This window comes from Egretta garzetta, unplaced genomic scaffold (genome assembly GCF_000687185.1).
Source record: "Egretta garzetta isolate BGI_Z169 unplaced genomic scaffold, ASM68718v1 scaffold20, whole genome shotgun sequence".
NCBI classification, from domain to species: Eukaryota; Metazoa; Chordata; class Aves; order Pelecaniformes; family Ardeidae; genus Egretta; species Egretta garzetta.
Window position 1 is genome coordinate 745,488 of NW_009258388.1, and position 20,753 is coordinate 766,240.

The following is a 20,753-nucleotide window of genomic DNA, read 5'->3' on the forward strand; positions in this document are numbered from 1 at the left end:
GAGGTGCCCAGTGGCAGGGCAAGGGACAATGGGCACAAACTGAAACAGAAGAGGTTTCAGTGGAACGTGAGGAAGAACTTCTTTACTTTGATGGTGATGGAGCCCTGGAATATCTCCCTTCTCTGGAGATATTCAAAGCCCGCCTGGATGAAGTCCTGTGTAACATGCTTTAAGTGACGCTGCTTTAGCAGGGGGGTTGGACTAGATGACCTCCCGAGGTCCCTTCCAACCCTTGCCATTCTGTGATTCTGTGATTCTGTGATAACTTCTACATACTACAAAGTGGGCTGTTGCTCCTGCAAAACTACTTTGCAGAAAAGTATACTGGCTCAAATCTTGACTCCCTTTTGACGAGAAAGAGCTTCCCTTCACAGAGTCAGAGAGAAGCCGGAGGGCAGTGATATGTAGAAGACAAATGATCTTCTGGCTGTTTCAAATATAACTGCATAAGAACAGAAAATAACTGCAATGCTGCATCCAAAGAGCAAATCAGAAATTTTTATTGTGATACCGTATTGCTATATTAGGATGCACAGCAATGACAGTTGTGGAATTCAGTTTGGGTAAACCGACAGATTATTTCCTCCTTTTTTTCCCCTCATTTCTCTCCATCTTTGCAGTGTTATTCCCTACTGATGTGGCATACTGATTCCTCAAGGTTGAGTGGCCCTAATTTATGCGTTGCAATTGATTCTAAATTAATAACAAAAATGAAAGGCAATTTTCTGCAATGCCAACCGTTGCTTTTTCTGAAGAGATAAATCCAGCACATCAAAGATTCCTTCTAAGAAGTCCTGCCTCGACAATGACCATCTTTGCTGCAAGATGATTACTATCATCTCCAGAATGATTCATTTTCTACCAGCAAATTGAGGTTCATCATTCTCATTTATTTAAATGTACATATCAGTTTAAACCTACATATTATTTGCCAATGCCAATTGCACAACTAAGTGAAAACTGAGTCAAACAACTGCTGTGTAGTTCCTTAGTTTGTCAAATTTTTTTTTTTTCTGTTCTGTTTTCTCAATCTTTCTGCAAGAAGATTCCTACATACTTTCTTGGGAAAGTCAGCATCTCAGACACATGTATTACTCCTTTTTAGTGTAGACATACCGTCCTGTTAGTGCTCCAGAAGCTTTTATTCAGAACCGGTACATTTATTTGGAAGTCACACTTGCAGCTCTGCTCATTAGTGACTAGTGCTGAGTGATTTGAAGTATTGCAGGGTGGGGCACATCGAGTTTTCTTGGGTGATACGCTTAGACTGATTTCTATTAGTAGGCTTTTTATGCCAGTTTGGAAAAGCCAAACAGCGTGGAGCAGAATAGTCATTTGTTTGCATTTCCTGAAAATTGGGATGCTATCCAAGCACTCAGAACATCCCTAAATCTGTGCTAAACTCTCAAATCAATAAAGGGTTTATTCCTGCAAAACTATTTCCATGCAAAATTATTGACTAACAGCAGAAATGCTAAGCTGGAGGGGAAAGGTCTGCTTTCCTGCATCATCCTTGAGGACTAGGCTACAGCACTAAAAGGCTGCCCTTATTCACTGTGCAAAGATTCTTTTCATTAGATCAACATTAGCTACTGCACACTTAAGTATTCCTTTCAGGAACTGCAATACTCTGCAAATTTAACTCTGTAAAAGCCTCAGCCAGCCACCACAATTTGCACCTGCAGAGGGAGTTTCGCTCTGCCTTAGGGACATGGTTTAGCGGTGGGATGGCAGGGTTAGGGTAACGGTTGGACTTGATCTTAAAGGACTTTTCCAACCTAAACCATTCTGTGATTCTATATTACAGGTTATCCTGGGATGGCACAAGACACCCCCGTGATGCTTTCTGCTCTCCTTTCACTCCCAAGGCAGCTTCCCAACCAGCCTGGGTGAGTTACGCACTTTCCAAACACCAAACAGGAGTGAGATAAAGCTTGGACTTCATCAACTGAAGGTAATAGAGTAAATAAGCTGAAAGGCCACCTCCTACATCTAGAGTAAAGGCTATTTCCATCTAAAGGACTAAATAATACAAAAAAACCAGCAGAACTCTTCTCTGCAAACGATCTGGTGAGGGCGAGTGAGTTAGGAAATGAGAGAAAGGCAATAAATGAGTGATATTACCTGAAAAATAAAATGTCAATATAATAATAATTTACAAGAAACAGCAGCAGAATGCTGCCTCTAGGCAGCTATGACTTGCATGAAATTTCGTATAATGGGTAACTCAAGGTCTCAGTGATCTTGGCAAAGTTAAAGGGATAACTTCCAAGTAGAGATGAACACGAATAATTCTTTTACCTGTACTCACATGGGTAGCTTTTGAACTCTTAAATAAATGCTGCTTAACTTTTCTTCATTTTTGATACGTAATATCCATCATTACGACCATCTGGGAATTATTTTTCTGCAGTTGTTTTTTAATTTGTTTCTATCACTTTCAGAACAGTCTCTAATATTGTGTTAATGCCTTCTTTCCAGTATCTGTATTTTCTACTGACATCCTCTCCCTGAACAAATTCCCTGTGAGTTTTCAATGCAGAGACTTTAAGTAACTTCAGGCTTGAAATTCAATATATTGGAGAACGAGATTTTTTTTACTCCTTGGGGAACAAAATGGCTCAGTGTGTCAAGCGACTCTTATTAAATTTAAAAAAATATATCAAACAATCTCCAATTTTCTTCTTCTGCTAGAGCATTCTTCAAAGCTTCAAATTATTTTGAAAATGCTAAAATACCACACTGAGTTTTCATAACAGAATATTCTGTATAAAATTTCTCACACAACAGGAAAACTCTCCTAATCTTCCCTGGACCTGAGGACTCATTGAAACAAACTGTAAACCCCGTATCTAAAGAAATACCCAGAAACCACTCTATGGATTACTAAAACCAGCGAATACATAGACCTTCAAAAATAAATATACAAATTAATAAAGGACTAATTCATAGTAATTAAATATTCTTTGCCGTGGAAAGCTTGAATCATCAAGTGTAAATCCAAACTATGGGGATTTTTTCTATCTGAAATATAAAGCTAGCATGCTAGAAGGGGACCTGCCGAGGATAATGCCCACAGAGGAGTTTAAATGGCATCGCAGTGATAAATCCATGGAAATACACTATTCTGATTTAACTGAGCTAGCATCCATGCAATGTTTTTCAGACACTTAGATTTAAAAGCAAGATTCTAAAATAACAATATGAAAATATGAATTTCTTTGATAGGCACCCAGAGGGAGCTAAATGTATACTATTATTTCAGCTTCTTTTCCTAATCATAGTGTAGCTATAAACTGTAGCAGTTAAAATATTTTCCCTAGTCACTTATAGCCTTTTCCCCTCCTTCATCTCCCCTTTCGTGGCTTTGAGGCTTTTCTGTTCTGTCTATTGGGATGAGAACTGCTGCTACTCCACAGCTGGGAAAGGATGCACCCTCTGCACAGCTGTAGCAATGATGAAATATAGGGCAAGTCTTCCTTATGAACAGAGGTTCAATGGACAGCCATGTGCTTTTTTAGCACTTGTCCTGGATAACTTAAATTCTCTGGCATTTCTTCTGGAACATGTCCAGAGGAGAGCAACAAAGCTGGTGAGGGGTCTGGAGTCCCAGTCTTATGAGGAGCGGCTGAGGGAACTGGGGGTGTTCAGTCTGGAGAAGAGGAGGCTGAGGGGAGACCTGATCACCCTCTACAGCTGCCTGACAGGAGGGGGTAGCCAGGTGGGGGTCGGTCTCTTCTCCCAGGTAATGGGCGATAGGACAAGGGGAAATGGTCTGAAGTTGCACTAGGGCAGGTTTAGGTTGGACATTAGGAAAAACTTCTTCAGAGAAAGGGTTGTCAGGCACTGGAAGGGGCTGCCCAGGGAAGTGGTTGAGTGCCCATCCCTGGAGATATTTAAAAGACGGCTAGATGATGTGCTCAAAGACATGGTTTAGTGGTGGGATGGCAGGGTTAAGTTAAGGGTTGGACTTGATGATTTTAAAGGTCTTTTCCAACCTAAATGATTCTATGATTCTGTGATTCTATTCTATACTGCAGACTGGCACGTTTTGTACCTCTACCAAGAACAGGTGTAACAGGCCCCCACAAGACCTGCACAGCTCTACAACCAGGAATAGTTTCAGCATAATGACTCTCTGACAGAATAAGAACAAAGAACAAAGTTTTCCAGTGATTAGTTATATTTTGGGTGCCAAATTAGGGCTGCTCTGAGGTGACAGAAAGTCACATGCTTTGGGTGAATAATTTTACAAAAAATCAGGCTGTTCCAAGGCATCTTAATTTAGGTCATTGAACTAAAGCAACCAAATACTGCAGTTGCTTTGGAAAATGTTGACCTGGTATTTCAGTGTCACATTAGCAGGACTGCACACCAGGCTCCTTCAGCTCCTTTCATCAGATTGCTCTTGCACAACATAAGGTCAAAGCAAAATCTGGTAAGGCACAAGAGACGAAAGGAGAACGCAGACTTTGCTTAAGCCATTGCACCCAGAGGCCAGAGAGTTTGCCATTTCCAATGCTTACAAACCTCTCTGAAGGTAAACAACAGCCACTGACACAACAGGCTATCAGTAGCGTAATATCTTGTTAACTCTGAACTAAGACATGTGATTCGAACTAGAAAGCGTGAGAGAATTTCCTGCACAGTGATTGCATGCACTACACCTGTATTTTCATGGATCTTTCTGAATTTCTTTTTTTCATTTTACAGAACTTTGTGTTACACATACACAGAGAAATATACTGCAAAGACTCTATATGGATCCCCAAGAGATCAGTTTTTTAAATTATCTGCACAAAAAGAAAAAAATGGGGTTCACATTTTCTGTTTCCTGATAACTCAGCTCCATACATAGATAACTCTGCCTCTTCTTATAGGCAGACTGTGCTGGACCCTTCCAAGAAAAAGTTCCTGTAGGTGAACTTTATTGCAACAGACACCCGTAGGTCACTATTCTACTATAAACCTGCATTTGGAGGAGCTCAGAAGGTACCTGAGGGACACTCACTTTAAAAGATCTACTTTACCCTGTTGGAAGATGTCAGACCACTTCACTGGGGCTGTTGATGGCTGGATATTGCTTTGTGCACTCTGGGTTCTCAAAAGGCATGCGTCTATGGAATAAGCTTTTAAACTTTGAAAATACGTTTTCCTAGTGGCCATTTCTTGACCACTCCCTTCCATGCTGTTATTTCTGAAGCACATAAAGGAGGACTTTCCTGGTGTTGCATTATCCTACAGTCTCATTCCCGAGAGGTCAAAGAATGCTGATGCATGACCAACTGGTGCCTAACATCTTAAAAAAAAAGCAAAAAGCAGATATACTACTGACTAACAGTGAAAACCTTATTTCCCAGACAGACAAGCAAACAGTGATCTTGGTGGATGAAAATCTGGACATGAGCCAGCAATGTGCACTCGCAGCCCAGGCAGCCAACTGTATCCTGGGCTGCATCAAAAGCAGCATGGCCAGCAGGGTGAGGGAGGGGATTCTGCCCTTTACTCCATTCTGGTGAGAGCCCACCTGGAGCCCTGCATCCAGCTCTGGGGTCCTCAGCACAGGGAAGACATAGACCTGTTGGAGCAGGTCCAGAGGAGGCCACAGAAATGGTCAGAGGGATGGAGCCCCTCACCTATGGGAAGGCTGAGAGAGTTGGGGTTGTTCAGCCTGGAGAAGAGAAGGCTGCAGGGAGACCTTATTGCGGCCTCGTAGTACTTAAAGGGGGCCTCTAAGAAAGAAGGGCACAGACTTTTTAGTAGGTCCTGTTGCAGCAGGACAAGGGGTAATGGTTTTAAATTAAAAGAGAATAGATCCAGACTAAATATAAGGAAGACATTTTTGACAATGAGGGTGGTGAAACACTGGAATGGATTGCCCAGAGGTAGTGGAGGTCCCCATCCCTGGAAACATTCAAGACCAGGTTGGACGGGGCTCTGAGCAACCTTATCGATTTGAAGATGTCCCTGCTCACTGCAGGGGGGTTGGACTAGATGACTTCTAAAGGTCCTTTCCAACCCAAACCGTTCTATGATTCCATGATCTCTGTCAAAACAAGATAAATAGCTAGATAGAAAAAATAAGACGCTGAGTCAAATTAAAATCCGTGTATCATTGAATACAATTCAATTCCCACTGCTCTTCAGTTTTCAGTGGAATGCACCTCTTCATATTTTTGCAGACTTCTGCATTTCACAAAGGAAATTAGCAATGAAAACAGCATAAGTAATAGTAGAGTAGTAATTATGTCTTAGGTTTACAAGGTATCAAAGTAAATAAAAGTCCAGGCCTGAAATAAATTCCTTACTCTATCAAAATGCATGAGGATTGCTTTTTCCACTGTTTCCTCAGGATTTTTAAATTTTACCCTTGAAGTGTACTTATGATTACAGTTTTAGCCTTTCTAGTTGAGATTTAAGTAGACTCTTGAATTTGGTGGAAATGTGGAAATTCAACCTTTTAGAAAACAGTAATCTTGAACTAGAAAAATGTAATCTCATGGCACTTGATGTCACTGAAATATCAAGTCAAAGGAAAGAAGTGAGAGAGTAGGATTTCAGTCTCTCCACTGAACAGAGCATGTGGTGGATACAGAACAAAATTTATCAGAATTATCACAGCACACTCCCAGATGATAAATCATTGAGAATTTACTTTTTTGGGGGATATCTTTAACCTGATTTTCTAAGGAAATAATTATGCTTTGTGAGCACCTGTGCCTGTCTCTGCCTCTACCATGGTAAGCCCAATAGCCAACTGCAACTGAGTCAGAGAAAGTGAGGAGAAAACAAAACAGGAAGTTCCTAAAAACTTTGTAAAACAATGTGGTTCATTAAAACCAGGGACATTCTGCAGTGTAACCTGAATTGTTATCATAGGCCAGAGAGCCCACAGGAGTATAAAAGAAAAAGACATAGAAAAACTTCATGCATGTCTCAACCTTGGGAAAATTCTCAGTCAGAGCTTGACCTGTTCAGATACCAAGGTCAGCCAATCTCATGATGCAAATGCATTGGGAACTTGATAGAATTTAAATTTTCTAAACAGTCTATTCCACAAAAAGTAATATAATTTTACTTTTATACAGGTACAGAATGAAAATACGTGCTGAAGCATCAAAAGATTCTGTGAAAGCAGCTTTACTAATCATAACTGCCCTCTTTTTCTCTAATATCTAAAGAACAGGCAAGGTTAGATGAGAAAAAAGTACTAACAGCTGAACTCAGAGGTTGAACTCGGCATGAATGCAACATGAAGCATTAAGTGGCCCACTGTCTGTACACTTTTTTAGGGTCACTATTGATATTGGCTGATATTCCATCAACTTCTATTAAAACTCTCTCTTCGGTATATGTCTCCAAGCACAGTGCTGTACCAAGGGGTCAATCAATTAAAACTTTCCTCCAGCTTAGAGAAGTTAGGCTAGGCTTTGTCACAGAGTCTATTCAGTTACCCCTTACACTGACCACTGATCTACAAGTGCAATTCTGTCTCTTGATAGCAGTGGATCTCCCGAGGTCCCTTCCAACCCTTGCCATTCTGTGATTCTGTGATTCTGTGATACACTTTTCAAGTCCTGCAGTAGTGCAAAACCAACATCACTTCACTAATATGAGTCATTTTATGTAGAGTTTCCTTTTTATGGTGTTTTTAATATTCAAGCTAGAGCAAGGTAAGGGCTTATTTTAAGGAATTTTGTCTAAGTGTGCATTTGGGCATTGTAGTTTATTACAGACCGCCAAGTCTTAGCCTCCAACTGGATCTGCCTTTTATGTCTGTAAGTTAGCAGAGACACTCACACATTCTTTGAAGTAGTTGAAGGAATTTAAACTGTCATCTTCTTTTTTTTTTTTCAGAGAAAAGAATTTTATTTCTCTTAACTGTGTAATTGTGTTCCTCAAGTAGGCTCTTATGAGAGCTCTAAATGAGGATCACTTACTTATTTAACTGTGATTGTCTTGGGCTCATGGATTGGTGATAAGTGGCTGGCATAACTGAAGAAGAGTAAAAAGGTAAGACCATGTCACTAAGGAGGGGACTGGCAGAAGGGTACTTACAACTTCCTTAACTCCTGGAACAGCATTGATCACAACTTTAAGGTGGATCTGCTTCAAATTCATCATCTTACTGAAGCCTTTTAAGCTCAAAACCCCAAGTCTTGTTAAACTGTAAACTAGGACCCAACATTTTAAATAGAAACAACTGAACAACGTTATGTCAAGGAGCAAAAATAACAAAGCTTTCTACACAAGCCCACTGTATCCTTGCAGTCATTTTGTGGTACGCCAGCTGGGGCTCAGGCAGCTCAGTGATGCTCAGCAAGCTCTGCACTGTCCATCCCCACATTCCCCTAGCAGGGTTTCCTTTTGGCATTTTTGAGACCCTGTTGATCTCCTCCCCAGCTCGACATGGGATGCATTCTTCCAACATGCACACAGTGGTCCTATGTTACCCCAAGGGATGGAGCCATCCCCTCATCCTGGGCCAAGGATCATACCTAAGCCAGTAACTCTCTTCAGGAATACATCCCACAAATTCATGTCACCTATGGATGAAGGTGACCTCCTACAATTAAATTAATGCTGCCCTTACCAAGTCTATAGAGACTGGGAGATGCTCTGAAGTAATCAATCCTTTACCACCTTCCCTTCCCCTATTAAAAAAAAAAAATAGAGCACAAAAGCCCTAATACACCTTCAATCAATTTATCTTTTATGTTGTAAAATCCTTTAAAGTATATTGACTATTTCAAAATGTGGATAAACGTCATGAAGAAAATATCTGATGGTTTTGGGGATGCAGAATCCTGTAACCTGGATAACTGGACTTAAAATGGAAAGTTTATTACCAACTGTTTGATATGGGCAAACTACATTTTTATCTCTCAACAGCAGCAACCTTAATACATTTTGCCGCTTTGCCATTAAATACAGAGAGATTATTTTCCATCTAATTTCTAAAAGCAGTTTTGTGGAAGAAAATGGGTAATCAACATGGAGAATGTCTGTCTTCTGAAAATGCTTTTAGTCTAACATAAATGACAGCTATTTAAAGGCAATCACTTGTGTTTTATATCTCACACAAAAACCAGCAGACGCAGTACCCAGCCTTTGAGACGAAACACTGATACATGTGACAGAACATTTCAAGCAGTAATAATCAGCAGCCACAGATTCAGCAGCACCCAGAAAACAGCTGAAATATCCTCCATTAGAATATGTAGCTTTTTTGGCTATTGTTGATCAGTTTTTAACTGATATTATGTGGTGCTGTATTATGAATAACTAATTGTCTGCATCAGACAGGTACAGGGGATGCAAATCACCTTCGCTCTGCAGTATGTACACTGATAACTTACACATCTATTAAAAAATAAAGTGGTTTTCAACATATCACCCAGGAGGCATGTGTTCTGTTCAGTGACCTTTGGAAACTCTAGTCCAATGAATAACCAGTGATGCGCAAATAACTTGAGAGACAGTAGATAAAAAGTGCCTATAACCTTATATGTTATCTGTTATGACGATGGCTATGGTAAAAAGATATATTGCTCTTTCATAAATTGCCTGAGAGAGCAAAGCAATGAGAACATAAACTTGTATCCCTTTACGTTGAATGGTTATGAAATTCATTATCCTGGACAATTAAAAATATAACATGGAGAGAAAGTGCAATGAATTGTATAATCTAAGTATCTAATTTAATGGTAGTTTGCTACCTTACAGGCATTTGTTCATATGGCATCAGTCATATCTTGGTAAATCCGGCCTTGCATTCAAACATTTTATGTAGAAAGAAGCCTAACTGTGTTTACTTCAAGATGACAAAACTTTGTATTACTAGAATGTTGGTAGAATGTTGAAGGAATTCAGCCATGACAATCTTGCATCCATTAGCAATCTTTGTAAGGACTATAACACATGAGAAAGCTTTGACTTTCTTTCTCACAAAATATGTGGCCCATCTGGTCTTGATCTTGTAGCAAAGAAAGTTCACAGCCAAAAGAAAACAGTTACGTAACCAGAAGGCAAGGAAACCCCACCAAATCCGGATGGTATGATGCAGCACGAATTTTAAATCTCACCCTCTTTTTTGTGCTAGTTTTAAACCACACTACCAGCAAAGGCTTCACTGCCAGCCCTGACTGTAGCTCACGCAACTCAGACTTGCATAAACACATCCTTTACACATGGATATGGTCTGCAGCTTTTATATAGTCACTTGAAGATTCAAAACACTTTTGCAATTTTTGTTTTATAGCATAAGACTACGTCTTCTATTATCATGGACACTCACAAGGGAATCAAGGAGGTTAAAAAAGAAAAGGTTCCACAGTTCCAGTTCATAAGCTAAGAGGGAGTTACCAAGTCACACGGGCTCTTCCCAATAAACAAAAGCTTAGTCAAGCCCTGACATAATTATGGGGAAGAAAAGTGTTCTGTATACTGGTCTGCAAGTAGCTACGCTGGAAAATTCTTAAAAACATGAAAGGCTTATCCTGTTGTATCACTCACATTTTCATGTAATGTTTTAGATTAAAGAGTGGACATCTTTATTCAAAACAGAAATAATTTTCTTCTTAACCACTTTTAATTTCATAAGTTACTGCATTCTTTTTAGTATGGATTATATTTTTTCCTATAAGAGAAGAGTTAATTATACTTACCCTCTCCAAAGTAATTTCTTCAAATTCATATTCAATTTCTGTTCCATTGACCTAAAGAAAATAAAATCAGAAATTTACTTAAATGCACATGGAAGGTAATTTGGTAGGGATACTGTACAGAGATTCCAGTATGTTCAGTTTACTGAAGTACATTTTTCAACACATAGGTGAGGCTATCCAAATCACAGAGTACTTAGCTCCCCTTTGCCTTGAATGGCAGGTAATCAAGTCTATAATCTTGAAAAGAGTAATAGTTCGGTATGTAAAATACTGAAATAATGGATGACTAAGTCTCTTACATAATATCACTGACATTTGATATAGTGGGTTCATGGACTTTGTGCACATGTTTAAATAGTTATCAAGGTAATAGTTTCATGTCAAAAATAGAAGACTTGTTTCTAAAAATTACCCTCGCAAATGGAAGAAAGATTAATTATTCATTGCCTTACGAGCTCCAATTTACTTTGCAATACACAAGCAGGCAGGAAATTCATAGTACTTATGTAAAAATCACTGACTGATACATATACTGAAATACATCTTGTTTACTATATTAACCTAGGGCAAGAACATGACAGAGGACCTTTGCAAGAGACAGCTGAACGGCAAAAAGGCAGAGAATGTTAATGCAATTCTTACACCGAGTTTCAGTGTCAAAATAAATTAAGCTACAAAATGTAGAGCACCAAAATGGATTGCACTGGACAAGAAATCTATCAGCTGAAGACATGACACTGATTTAAGCAGCATTCTGAAACCTTGTTCCAGTCTGACATGGATTTTTTCTGTCCCTCTAGGCAACTCACTTAACATCCCTTTCTTAGTTTTTTCATTTCTTAAATGGGTAAGAGTACTGCATCTGAGAAAGCTACAAAAGCTGACTGTATTGTAAGTAAACTGCAGAGTAATAAAAATACTTCTGTTATTCAAATCTCATATGAATTTCAAAGCATTCCTTAGCTATGGCTACTCAGCATTTTTTTGATTTGGCCAGAAAATACTGATTAATCAAAAATAATAGATATTGCCCATGAATTATGCCATTTCAATTTTTGTGATGATAGGATATTTCCTGGAAAATAACTTTATTTATGCTTTTAATCTTTATTTATACTTAATCGATAATTTTATTTTTATTCATACTTAATTTATACGTAATGAGTAAAAAATTATTTTGTAAGTGCAAAACTGAAGTGAAGCATCAGGATTGACCTAATCTTGGAGGAACAAATTTGTTATTTCTCAGAACAAGAACATTTATTACTCGTCCCTGGTCCCAGTTGCTAATTTTGTATATTAGCTTTCTAACTGCAATCAGAAAACACAGTACACAAATCATTCTTTATCTAGTCAAGCACCTTTCAAAATGTAATTAGGTACTTCACTTGTGAATACTATAACTAGGTACATGTATCTACCAAACAAAAGCTTCCTATAAAAGCCACCAGCTATTTAATTTGTCTGCAATTCAAGATCTGATAAACCGTGAAATCAGTTATAGTAATACAACCCCCAGAACCTGCATTCAAAAGAAAAGAGGGAGAGGGAGAAAAGTCCAAACAAATAACCCACACTTAAAAATTCAACGAAAACACAGCATCAATGAATACAACATTTAATACATACATAACATTTATATACTTTACATTATTACAATCAGGTAATCACATTACACTACACTAAACCCATATATGAACAAAAATCTTACTGTAGGATATTTTGCTGTTCTGCTATCACTTTAATGCTTTCTCCATAGACTCTTAATATAGGCAACTTACTAGGTAGGAACAGCTTTATAGCTATTCCATTTTTTGTCCTTTCTTGTCTAATGGTAATGAAATCAAAGCTATCTATATGTCTCTGCTTTCATGAACTTCTCTTTTATCTTAGGTTGGTGGATAGCTCTGATCTATGTCTTCAATTCCTCAGCCTTGCTCTATAAAGCTGTCTTTGCTTCACTGCTTATAATCACTTTTCCTTTGCATTAAAAACTTGTTAGTGCAGCAAAATGGGAAAAAGAGGGACACGAGAAGTGAGCAACCTCTATATAAAGATGAAAGGAGAAAACAGGCTGAATACTCAATTTGTATTTGCACACAAACAATATCTTGATTATGATCACATGAGGGCTCCTTTTATCATCCACACCCGCAATTCCTAAAAGGTCCTCAGCTCAAATCGCCATTAATCACAGCAGAGATCCATTATCAGGTTCCATAGCAGCAGGGATGATATGAATTAAAAAGATGGTCTTGATCCAATTCCTTTTGTTATTTAAGCATATATATCTATATATACAGTTCACTGTTTTTCTTGCTGGTTGCTCAGAAGGCCAATGCAACTATTTCGTAAAGGATCTGATAAGAGATTGCACCTACCTGAGGCAGGTGGAAGGATGAAGTATGCAGTACCATTCATTGCTAGCACCATTGTATTTCATATTTAGACTCTCTGGCTGCACCTACACTGCTAAATTGGAGTCAGCTTTCAGCCAAGTCTCAGTGCTTAAGGCTGTTTCTGTCTGGAGCCTGCTGGAAACAAATAGCCAAGGAGAGAGCCAACGGTTAAGCAGGAGGAGAATCATGGCTCTGGTGCTGGAACTGGCTTGTTGGTCCTCTCATTTAGCAGCATACGGACATACCCTCTGTTTTTGTCTATTTTAATTTGACAGTCTCTGGCCTGCCAAAGCACCTAAACAAGCTGTCTGAACACCCAACTTCCATTTCTTGCAAGTAGTGGGAACCTGTTGCTATACCTCCCTTTACATGAGTTTTCTGAATTCTGCTTTTATATCAGATTGCAGCAAGAACACACAGCAGAATTTACTATAGCCTGTATGATTTTAAATAGCAATGGAAAAGTCCAAACCTTTTCATATGGTTTTCTCTTCTCACCTGCAGCCAAAGAAATCATCAGCATTTCCAAGTCGATTTGGGAATATTCTTTCACATCATTCAGGTGTGCAAGGTTGATAACACATATCTTTAATCTCAACTAAATTTTTAGATTTATTATGCTGAAATGTGAGGTAGTCATCTAGTTCTCTTTATACTCAGTGAAAAGGAACGGGCACTTCTGGGTCTTACTTCATTTCATCCTACGCTAGAAATCTCAGATAGGTGAGATGAATTGTGCCTCTGAGGTTTCCTTTCACTGAGCACAAACAGAGTCTAAAAAAAGATGTGTAAAGTTTGGTGAGCACTTGCCTTAAATCTGTTTTCTCTGCATTACTCCTAACTCTAGACTGGTAACAAAGTTCTGCTTAAGGGATGCCATATGTCTTTCATAATTATACACCAGTGAAAGGCCAGATCTCTGGTTTAGCAGCTTTTCTGATTGCTATTTTGGGCTTGTCTAGACTTGTAACTGGCAGCACATGCACAGCGTGATATCCACAAGCCCAGCCAGTTAGGATGTCCACAATGAAAAGGTCAGTCTCTGCCCTCTTCCAAAACCTCAAACCCAAGATACATTGCTGCTGCCTTCCCTCTCTGATTGTCCCACTGACACTCTTTGGAGAAAGAGTGCCCAGCACCACCCGTGACAGTCACAGGCCCAGAGGATTCTGGCAGAATTAGGTAAGATGTACACAGGATAAGGTCCGTGGGAGGACACAATCAACCACATCTCTTTGTCAAGGCACGGAGCCGGGAATCAATACGTGTCTCATTTAGAACCATGCTTTATTTCCAGGAGAACAAGAAAGATACTGTTGACCAGGACAAAATACATAACTGCTACATGAGGAACAGTTCTGTATGAAAACTTCAGATAACTAGGAGGGCCTTTGATGCCCTGTTGTTCAGGAACAGCACTACCGAAGTACACTTCTGGTGTAAGAAGGCTTCCCAGCCTCCTGGCCTTACGCATTTTCATGATCCAGAGTGTGATGAACTTACAGCCCCTGTAGAATAACTTACCATAACTCAATTCCCAATGTTTTAAAGCAACTGCTTGCAACAGCAAGGTACCAGTTGCCTTTCATTTACAGCTGCCCCTGTTATACTGGAGGAGTCTCCCAAAATTTTGACAAGAAAACATCTTTAAGAAAGAGATTTAATGCATGATAACTATCTAGATTCCAGCATTCAAGAGAGATTTCCTGGTGGAGCTCTAATCTCTACTAGAGTTCACTTATCTTTCTAAGAAGAAAGCACTAGTCATCTTCAGATGGCACTTTCTTTCAGGAGAATGAGAAATAAGGAACAGGTAAAAAGAGCCTTTTATATACTATTTTGTGAAAAACCTGAAATAAAGCCAGCACATAGAACACCAAAATAAGGACCTGACAGATTTGTTTGTTCCTTTACATGAATTTTACTCTGACTTTCCAGGAAGTTTCTCTTGTTTAGCGCAGACATAAGTACATCCTTGTTTAGGATGACATAAGCAGCTGAAGTACTCTCTTAATGAAAATCTGTTCTACAGACTATTTTAGATTCCCGAAATCTTTAATAACATTCTGTTGGGCTTTTAATTTTCACATGCTCTGTCAATTTGTTAAGACTTTTATAGATAAGGTTTTTCTCCTAGTAATAATGATTTGATACTCTTTTTATACTTTTGCAATTATTTGATGTGATAGACCTGTTCACACTCAAACAAATAAACCTTGCCTAATTCTTGCTACATTTCCACACATCTACCACTGCATCCACCCACTCAATAAAATAAAGATGTCATCATATGAATTTAATTATAAGAACTGCATTATGATAGTGGCAAAAACATCAAAACACTAACAATTTATACAACTATAATATTTCAAGACCACTGCACCTATTTCTTCTAATAAATTTGATGTCATTAGAGCTATTTTTTTTAGTTTTATTTTCAAGAAGATGGTTTTGCCTAAAAATTACAACATCTGTAGACTTTTATTGCATACAAACCACTTCTAATTATATTTATTTGGATTCTGTTTTTCATCCATCTTCAAGAATGAAAAATGCTGCTTCTACTTTTATTATCATATGCATAGGAAGATAACTACCCTGTCACTGATTTTCACTCAGTATGCACATTTTTCTTTTGGCTGTATGGTTTCACCAGTTGCCTAACTACCCAAACCTCACTGGAATACAGGATTGCCAAAATCTTGTTGCACAAGTAATGCTAGGACATATTTGTCCTTTAAAAATTTCCAATTTGCTGCATAATTAAGACAGTCCATTTTACATTTCAGAAACATCAAGGCCATTTGGGCAATTTAACAAGTATAGGATTTAAATAGCCTTTAATGATTTCTGGTTTATCAGCAAGACCAAAGAGTGATCTTTATTTAGCCATTTGCCATCTCCAGATTTAGGTTATTTCTTCATTAACTGTCGAAGCTTCTTTATTGTTTTCAAGAAACCTGCTGATGTCCTTTTGATACTGTTTTTCAAGAGCATTAAAAGTTTCCTTTCTCACTGCATATAATCATACAGAAAACAGTCTCCTGTGGTCTTTGATTTCAAATACAGTGATTTTGTGTTTTCAAATTGTTTTAAAGAGTGCTTTTTTAGCTCATTCTTTTCTTCTTGAAGGATTCCTATATCCTTCTCCAAATCTTAACTTCTAGTCAGCCACCTTCTTCACTGTGTACCACACTCATCCTTTCCTCTCTTTCTTCCTACCTCACTGTTACCCTTGGTTTTCCTGTTTTCATTCTCTTGGAGAAAATACCGATTTAGCAATTAACCACTATCACTCTTCTCTGGTTGATTCCCAAATCCCTCATTTTATCCTACCTTACCTCATTTCTGAAATCTTGTTCAGAACAAAATCATGTTTTCTGTATCTCTTGTGTGCCACCATCCCCTAGCACTAATCACAACTTCTCATGTTTCAGCCTCCACTGTTTCCTCTGATTTTCATTCTTTTCATGTTTGTTACTTTTTTCTTCCTTCATACTACCTCCAAATCTGTTCTTATCTTTTTCTCTCACATACAGATGCATGCACACACATACTGAATTAAACATACTTTATCTAATCCCACTTCATCCAAAGGGTTATTCATGATTAGCTTCCTACCTTCTCATTTTTTCCAACTAAACTTTTAACATAATCTTCTTCCACAGCTCCTATTAAGTCACTCATACACTCCATGTACCTTGATTCCTTTCATTAACATGCTTCACCTGCTTAATCATAGTTTCAAAATCTCATCCAAATAAGGGATTGTTTTCTGGCTTCCCCCACTTTCTGCTCTCACTCCTCACAATCCTTTCTCCTGTTCAGGAAATATCTAGATTTTTTTCAGCTATTTTGTCTCCATAGATCTGACACTTTCTACACTCCGAAAAACATATATCTTGATACCCTCCCTCCTAGATAGTCTTGTTATTTTATTTAGCTTGCATTGTGTGTGATAACACACTGTCCTTTACAACACGAGCCATCAAAATTTTCTTTATCTTCTCTTTGTTTTGTCCATATTCTGAGGTTGGCCACATACACCACAGGAGAAAAGTGCCTGTATGGTTGTAAGTGTAAGCACTCAGTATACCTAATGCAGACCCATTGCAGAACTCCCAGTTTCATGAGAATAATCCATGGAGCAGGTAAAAAGGAGACATCATGATTTCAAATGGGGTTCACGGTAAATGGAAATGAAATTACATCCATGCATGAATTCTGATTAGGCTAGCACTTCCAAGTTGTACAAAATTAGTACCCACTAAAGAAGAATGCAAATGTCAGCTTTTGAACTTGCAACCTGCTCTCTTACACTAAGAGAAATTCATATGCCATCGTGCTAGCTATCCAACAGGTAGAAATCGAAGTTAAGCAGTTGTCTAGGCTTTTTTTTTACAGACACTGGAGAGAGGAATCAAAAGGGGGTGATTTATGCCATGTGCCTTAGTCTTTGGATGGAACTGACATTTGAGGAACCTGCATCTGCCCACTGACTATATAAAGACACTGTTTTAGGATTTGCATCCTTAAAAAGAAAATTTTGTAAAATTCCTTATATTCCTGCATCTTAAATTTATCATATACATCAGTGCAGGAATTTTTAAACAGTGCATTCCAGAGAACTGGATACAGTCATTTCTTTTCACAAATTTACATTCTTGTGCAATTCAGGTAATTTACCATACGGCTTTAGAAGTCCACAGTCACTCTCACTCCACCTTTCATTTTCTTCTGTGCTTCTGCCATTGCTGACATCCTAACGTATGAGTTACCATAAACTCTCAGTTTGTCAGGTTTCTATATCTCTGGTCCATTTCAGTTTTAGAAGGAAATCCATCAAACTTTTCAAAGGTTTGAACAGTTCTAGAAATTATTTTCCTATGTAATATCTCATTCTATGCACAAGATACATAAAAATGGGCATTTGCTGTTGCTTGATTGACCTTATTTCATCAACAAATATTATGAATTACTTGTGACTTGAGACTTACAAGGTTATTTTAATAATGTTTAGCACTGTAACTTGCATAATTTTATTTAAAAGGTTGGTAACTGTAGTTAGAGTATTTAAAAGGCAGAAATTAATACCTAAACTGTGGCTTAAGTTTGATTCATTTAAACACTTAGGGTAAAATTTTCTGCCAGTTTTAGGGAGAAATCAATAGCATATTAACTGGCAAAATTTAAGGCAATAAAGAACAGCAATAATTTACTGCATTCTTTGATATCCATGACATGTTTATGTAGCAATCATATAATGAAATATATGTAATATACATAATGGGCATGTCCCATTTCCTCAAAGAAATATACAACCAACATAATCTAATCTCTTGCAATTTGCTAAATGACAACCTACTCTGACTCATAGTTTTGTGCCTAAAATTGTCTCCCAGTACCTTTGGTTCCCTTTGAGAGTTAATACTCCCTTCCCTGTTCTCTCACCCCACTGGCTACGGACAAACCACAGTCAATGAATTCCCCTGGGTTCTTCACTACTAGTGTGTTAACTCTCACACAAGTATTGAAAGCCAAACTGTACTCTTAGCAACACTGGTGCAATCCCATTGGTGTCACTGGGCTTGTACTACTTTAACTGATGTTACATTCATTCACCTATGGATGTGCTTACACCTGCAGGAGGAAGCAGACCTGAACAGGTAAAGAAAATACTTGCACAAATAATAAAAATGACTAATAAGGAATATTCACATAAAGTATATGTGCATTTATAAAGAAACGTTCGGGTATTCCACAGGAGAAGACTTCTTTTACGCATGAATCACTTGTTTTACAAGTATTTTTATAGCAGCAGAGAGGTTCACTACTTTTCTTAAAATCTTGGAAGACTCTTTAGTGTATGTATGGGCAGGGAGCCACCGTCCTCTGCACTCTACAACTAAAAGCACAGCAGAAAGAGCTCCCTCATGCCCAATTAATTTTGCTGCAGAAAAAAAAAAAAAAAGACAATCTGAATGGCTGAGACAAAATCAAAGTGGGTTTCTGCTGCTCCTCACAAGCTCAGGGAAAAAAAATTGATGTAGCTGTTGTTCACAGGGATTAATGGTGCACACGCCGAGAAGCAGCTGATACAATACAACTGATCACCACCAGTCACAATCTGAGCCTAGCCAAAATTCAGCAAATTGTTCCAAATGCTTCTCAGCTTTCTTGGTAGGAAAAACTGTTTTGCATCAGTTTGAGAGAAATTTCATTTCTTTACAAAAAATTCTTCAACTTCAATCTGAGAGGGAAAAATCACTTTCATCCACCTCCAGTTTCATTTCCAATACAAAAATGAAATCTTGAAAGGTGAACCTGAATGTTACTTTTGCAATAATTTCTATGCTTTACCTCAGCATTCTAAAAAAAAAAAAAAGAATTATGCTTTTAAGGTTATCTGTTAGCTACTGCATACGACAGCAGAGATGCTTTACTGAAGCACTAAGGAAAAAGCCAAATGAAAGCTTGAGAAAAATGCTGACACATAACGCTCTTTAAAAGAAGCACAAAAAGCTTGCGCTGCACAATACACTCTCTAAGATTAAGAAGGCAGTGACGGAAAAAAACCTATGGCAGAAAAAATATTTTAAGAATATTTTTAATACACTAAAATGCAGAACTGCAGCACAGAAATACTTTGAAAATGTTTTATGTTATGCGATATCACTTTAAAATCAAGTACTGCATCATCCCTTTTCAGAAGCAGAGCATAATTTACCAATTATATGGAGTACCTTTAGTACGTTCTCCTGACATCATGAAACCTATGATTTCCAAATCTAAACAGTAAATCATATGGCAGCAGGGATTAGGAAAATATTCTGGTTTTAATCTCGCGAGTATGTAAATAAAGTTAGTGGTCAGTGATCATCGTAGGTAGATCTGTGTATAACGTATCTCCTGCGCAGCACACGCTCTAATATCCACAAGGCCACTAAACAGGCACTCCTGGACCTTACTGCCCTGAACGTGCTCTAACATGTCTGCTCCACAGACATGTTATTTTTCAGGATTACATTTTTTTTTTCTGCCTCATCCCATACTTGGAATATGTTGTGTTAGGATATGGGATAAAAGCTCATCTGCACCCCTAGAAGGGAACACAGAGAGTCAGTGGCAAGTGAGGGACCCCAAATCACACCCAGCCCATCCAAGGTGCACACACACACATGAGCACAGGGGCACAAGGGCAGGTGGTGGAACTCCTATAACCCCGTTAGAGACCCATCCCCTCCCAGGGAAGCCTCAGCCCCCTGGGCTAAGGGTGACACCCAGCACCATGGGTAGAACTCCTATAACCCCGTTAGAGACCCATCCCTCCCATCCCCACCCTGGGCTAAGGGTGACACCCAGCACCATGGGTCAAGGGGAGAGCACCTTGCAGACTAGGGAGGGTATCACTGCCTGTGGGGTGGGACACGTTGTGGGATGCAGGGAACGAGCATCTTGGCATTGTAACAAGCCTTATGGGATTTTTAGGGGAGGAACTGAAGGTCTGGAAAAAGGAGGGATAAAGGTGGTTTGGAGAGGAATAAGCATGGGAAAACAGAGGGATAAAGGGATAAAAGGGGCCAGTCACATGTAAACAAGGCTGGGCAGTGCGCTTCCCTGTCCATGCCCTGTGCCTGCTGAGCATGATCTGTCCTGTCTTCTCTTAAACTCCATTTCTATCTATTTT

The 20,753-nt window shown here is 38.6% G+C and overlaps 1 protein-coding gene across 6 annotated transcripts in view; it reads right to left on the bottom strand.

Moving 5' to 3' along the window:
* Positions 1-20,753, bottom strand: part of DLG2 (discs large MAGUK scaffold protein 2) — a 698,848-nt gene that overhangs the window by 413,922 nt on the left and 264,173 nt on the right. For all 6 annotated transcript variants that reach the window (XM_035897884.1, XM_035897901.1, XM_035897894.1 and 3 more), the window contains one exon: positions 10,668-10,718. In XM_035897884.1, the coding sequence (XP_035753777.1) occupies positions 10,668-10,718 (51 nt within the window). The remainder of the gene's footprint in view (positions 1-10,667; positions 10,719-20,753) is intronic.